This window comes from Magnolia sinica, chromosome 8, assembly GCF_029962835.1.
Source record: "Magnolia sinica isolate HGM2019 chromosome 8, MsV1, whole genome shotgun sequence".
Classification (NCBI taxonomy): domain Eukaryota; kingdom Viridiplantae; phylum Streptophyta; class Magnoliopsida; order Magnoliales; family Magnoliaceae; genus Magnolia; species Magnolia sinica.
This window is the reverse complement of record NC_080580.1, coordinates 45,622,916-45,628,360: the sequence shown is the minus strand read 5'-3', so window position 1 is coordinate 45,628,360 and position 5,445 is coordinate 45,622,916. Positions and strand designations below refer to the sequence as shown.

The 5,445-nt window shown below is 39.0% G+C and overlaps 1 protein-coding gene across 1 annotated transcript; it reads right to left on the bottom strand.

Moving 5' to 3' along the window:
- Positions 1-2,761: 2,761 nt before the first annotated feature.
- LOC131254248 (uncharacterized) lies at positions 2,762-4,396 on the bottom strand. The gene is made up of 2 exons (XM_058255240.1): positions 4,190-4,396; positions 2,762-3,217 (listed from the first exon to the last, which is right to left on the bottom strand). The coding sequence occupies exons 1-2, from the start codon at positions 4,394-4,396 to the stop codon at positions 2,762-2,764; spliced, it is 663 nt and encodes a 220-aa protein (XP_058111223.1).
- Between the last annotated feature and the right edge of the window lie 1,049 nt (positions 4,397-5,445).

Here is a 5,445-nt window from a genome sequence, read left to right as displayed (position 1 = left end):
AGAAGTCTCCCATCGTGCTTCCTTCTCCCATTCAACCGGTAGCTCGAAGCTTGGAATTCTTCTCTGATCCCATTGATGTTCCAACTCCAACAACTTTGGATTTGAGCACTGGAATTCGTGAGCTTTCTCTTAATGTTGTTGTTGCAGCTATAAACGTACCCATGTCTTTTAAGGTAGAAACCTTTTCTGTTCAGGCCACTTCTCAAGTTGCCCCCCGGAGAAGGTATGCTTTCTCTCCCTTCTCTTACATTTTCAAGTATTTATATATCCAGTTTTAACATTTCTAATTGCATCTCTCTTTTTTTCTTTTCAGCTACAATCATGCTGACCTCGAGTGGCTCTAAGGGTTCCAACTCTGTAGCCATAATCTCTAACAAGATCTCCTTGGAGAAGGTGTCGCCTCTTATACTCATCTTCTTTAAAAAATGCTATCTCTGTCATCGTGAATGCTTTCAAGGATCCTACTCAGTGGCCCTTCTTGGACAGTGCTTTAGTTGTCCTTGAACACTCATGAAGGCTTGCTCATATCAATGTCCATCCTTTATATGATTCCTTACTACATTTCTATAATTCCATAAACGATTTAGAATCAACACGAAATATAGTTATTCCTCCAGAAGTCTTGGACCGTCAATGAGAACTTATGTCTCTCAAGGAGAAAATTTCTCAAGCCGATGTCTTAATATCCAACTATAATGCAGAGGATCAATCTCTTCATGATAGACTAAAAGCTTCTGATAAAAACAGAGTGGTTCTTGAGAACCATATTGCTTTCTAGCAAAAAGAGATAGCTCTATTCAAAGTGAAGAAGCAAGAAGAAGAATCGAATATTTACAAGATTAAGGAAGAAATCGAACCTAATGCTCGCATTACTAAAATTGAGAGGACTGAGTGATGAGAAATAAAGAAATGGCTACCTCCATGGAGCAAGAACTAGCAGGTGTTCCTGATCAGGCCAAGATTATCCTTGAAGCCGAACAATCTCAAGCTGTAGCACAAATTCAATTTGAGAGAGAATTTACAAAGATTTGTAATAGCGTTTGGCATGTTAGAGGAATTATAGAAACATCGCTTTTTCATGTAAATTTCTTTGTTTCTTTTGTCTTGTAATATTTAGATGAATTTCAATACTTTGTTTGAAACAGACATGTTTTCGGCAATGTTATCACCAACTTTAGATGCATATTTATACAATATTCATATAATCATCATGCTTTAATATAATTATCATAATTGTTAACACAATGTACCCCCTATGCATTGTTTATTTTAGTGGGCAAGGCTAATTTCATTTTTGAAGTTAATAAAGTTGGTCATGCACACAATTTAAGCTCTTGAGTAGTAGAGCAACCACAGTTTTTCAGACTCATAAGTAGTTGGAGTTGGGTCTCACATGAATGGCTTCTGTAACTCTTTGGAGTTCGCTAGGCTTATCACAACCGGGGATTTCACAAACCGCAATCCATCAGAGGGGCCCAGTGAAGCTACCAGGGTCGTGAACTCAGTGGGATTTATGCACAGGGTTGGCCGCAATAATTCTCTAGAGTCCACGAGGCACACAAGGCTACCTTAGTGTACCAAATCCAAAGTCGTCAGTCCATCAATGAGGGGTATTTTTATTTTGAAAACCCTGTCTTTATGAGTTACTACTGAAATCAAGTGAGGAATCTGGGGGGTCTTATGTATGGTTGGCCTATCTATGGACAATGGCCAAAGAGCGCACACTGCAGCCCGCTTTTTCTTCATCTACAAGGTCAAACCCATTCATGGGAGGCCATTTTCTCCTTCTCCTTGATGTTGTTGGAAGCTGTATAGATGGCATTGGTCTCACACGTGACTGGTCATTGTGGACTTTTTGGCCGCTTAAGGCTTTTAGTCATTGACTCTGTCCACTTCACGCATGGGTATGCATGTGATGGCCTAAACGGGCTTTTTAGGGCCACTGGCTTCTCACTGCTGCCCGAATAATATATATATATATATATATATTATCGATGATGGTAGGTCTTATGCGTAGTTGGTCGTATAGGCTTGGCTAGGTTGTCATCACTGTCGTAAATTTTATGTGTGGTTGGCCTTATAGGCTTATCCCACTACCATGAATGGTGAATCAATAATTGATACATCGCCAATGCTAATAATGTTCTGACAACATTCATATTATTTTTAAAATAGTGTATTGGCTTATCAATGATAACAATTTTGATAAGGCGGCTTTTGTATAGGTGATCAGTGATGACAACGATAGTTGCTAATTTTGGCAATAATCGTCGATGTTTAGCGATAGTTGACGATAATATCATTTGATGATAATCATCGATGATTAGTCTTGATATGCTTGAGAATTTGTCATTTATTCATATATGAAAGAATACATGGCTTCGCCTTTTCAGGCCGTTTCATCGTTTCACTTATAATTGGCCCCTTTTGATATAGAAGCATTATTCTGATAATCTTCTGGATCAAACTCACCTCCATCCTCAGGGACGATATTTTTTTATGAAGCAGGCATTGACTAGTATGCTGATACCTCGTCCATCTTAATCAGTAACTCTGTACACCCCATTGGAATATACTTCGGTTATGATGTATGACCCATCCCATTTAGGGTCGAACTTACCTCCTGTTCTGTGGGTGACCACTATTAGTCTCTTCAACATCAACACCATGTCGCCTTTCTTAAAAGACCGATGCTTGACTTTCTTATCAAAGATAGCAGAGATTCTTGCTTGATATATTACAATCATTGCTGAGTTGCTAGTCATTTTTCAGTGAACAAATATAATTTTGTCAGCCTTATTTTCACATTTTCATCATCTGTAATTGACTGATGCATTGCTACTTTGAGTGATGCGATTTGTGTTTCAATCGGGTTGACAGACTCTATGCCATAAACCAACGAATACGGCGTAGCTTTTGTTGTCGTCCGATGAGGAGTCCTGTAAGCCCAGAGAGCCTCTTGCAACTTTTCATCCCAGTCATGCTTATTTCCAGTCACTGTCTTCTTCAGTATTTTCACAATCATCTTGTTAAATGCCTCTACTAATCCATTGGCCGGTGGATAGTAAGGTGTTGAAAATGAGTGGTGAATACTGAATTTTTGACACAACTTTTCCATGCCCCTATTCTTGAAAGGAGTACCATTATCGGTGATGATTTTCTTCGAGATACCGTAACGAATATTATCACATGTCGGATAAAATTGATGTCCTTTTCTCTGAATTTTGTAATGCAATTGCTTTCGTCCATTTAGAGAAATAATTTGTTGTTGCTAGTATATATTACTTTCCTTTAGATGAAGGCAAATTTATAGGACCAATAACATCGAGTCCCTAAGTAGCAAAAGGCTAAGAAGCGACTGTCTGATGAAGCTCTTCGGGGGGCATATGTATGGCATCCCCATGGATCTGACATTCATGGCATCGATTCGCATAATCTATGGCATCTTTGAACATCGTGGGCCAATAATATCCCATTCGATGCACTCAATGGAATAAATTTTGAATGGCTTGATGCGCTCCACATTATCTGGAATGAGCTTCTCGCAAAACTTGAATTACTTCTTGTTCATCCAGACATCGCAGTAAATTTTTATTATAAGATCTTTTATATAATATTTTATTACACATAATGAATCTTTTCAATCTCTGCTTGATTTGTTGTTTCTACGCTGGATCTTCTGGTAGGATATCATATTTGAGATAATCAACAAAAGGCTGGCACCAATCATCTGTTGTCACCTCCATACATGATATAGAGAGTGCCTCAGCGACTTCATTAATAATTTCTGATGAGGGCAAGAATCTTCTTTCATCTACTGTCACCTGAAGGGGACTCTGATCTGGACAGGATAAAGTTGCCGCTAGGCTAGCTAAAGCATCTACCCTTGCATTCTCACATCATGGTACATGCTTGATTTTGACATGATTGAATTGCTCTAGCAATTATTGTGCTCTTCAACAGTATGGAAGAAGCTCTTGCTTTCTTATTTCAAACTCGGTTGTTAGTTGATTTATGATCAACTTGGAATCACCAAAAATCTGCAACGTTTTTATTTTCATTTCCTGAGCTTTCTCCATTCCAATGATGAGGGCTTAATACTCAGCTTCATTATTTGTGCATGCGGTACCTAATGTGAAAGAATAAGACAATAAGTCACCTTGAGGAATAATAAATATCACTCTGACACCTGTGCTATCATTCGAGAAGTGCTATCGAAATACATCTGCCATGAGTTTGGTGATTCAATCATCATAATTTGTTCATCAAGAAATTCATCAGCAACAATTTCACTATCTGTCACAGGATGAGCTGCCAAGAAATCTGTCACTGCTTGCCCATTAACTACTTTCGCCGGCTCGTAAGTGATCATATATTCTGAAAGCAACAAATCCATTTCACGAATCTTCTTGTTGACATCGGCCTTGTCATTAGAAACTTTATGGGATCAGCTCGCGAGATCAAGATTATATTATAGGAGAGGCAATAATGTCTCAGTTTCTGTACTACAAATATTAATGCCAAGCATACTCTCTCAAGCGGAGAGTAATTGCATTTTGTACCTATTAGAGTTCAACTCAGGTAATAAAGCTTTTTTTCTTTCCCATATTCATTCATCTGTGTTAATAAAGCCCCCAATGAATTTTTGAAAAGGATGAGCTCTCAGTCCTAGAGGGGGGGTGAATAGGTGTTTCGAACAAGAAACAAATGCATTTCATTTGGGAAATTTCATTCATTTGATAATTAACAAAAGAGGACTAAGAAGACAATCACATTATTTATTCGTTTCGAATTCTTTTACATCCCTTTTTCCCTTTGATTTCAAATAGAATATTTATAAATTACAATGTAAAATCAATATTTAACATCGACATTATACATAAATGTATCAAACATTAAAACATAAAGTTGAATGTTGCGTTAAAAACCATTGTGCATGGATGGAAATTATGGTGCACTGTCAAGAGTCATTGCGCCACTATCAGAAGTCATTGTGCACTGACTGCAATCATTGTGTACTGGTTGAAGTCATTGTGCGCTAGCACCCATTGTGCGCTGGAGCTCGTTGTGCGTTGGCACCCATTGTGTGTTGGAGCTCGTTGTGCGCTTGCGCCCATTGTGCGTTGCTGACCATTACGCTCTGAAAGTGTTTGTGCACTACTAGTGTTGTGCACCGCACAACACCTATTCCACACAATGAGGACAGGGCTCTACCTTTCTCTCTCTCCGGATTCTCCTTCTGCTTCTTGGTTGGTTGCCTCTGACCCCTTACTAATGGGTTGGGGTATCTATAGCCTCCTCGCACGTGCGATCTTGCCACATAACCATTGTGCGGTCCCCTTTGTGCGATCGTCCATTGTACGGACACCTTTGTGGGAAATCCTTTGTGCGGACCTCTTTTGTGTGGTATCTTTTGTGCGGAATCCTTTATGTGGTCATCTGTCC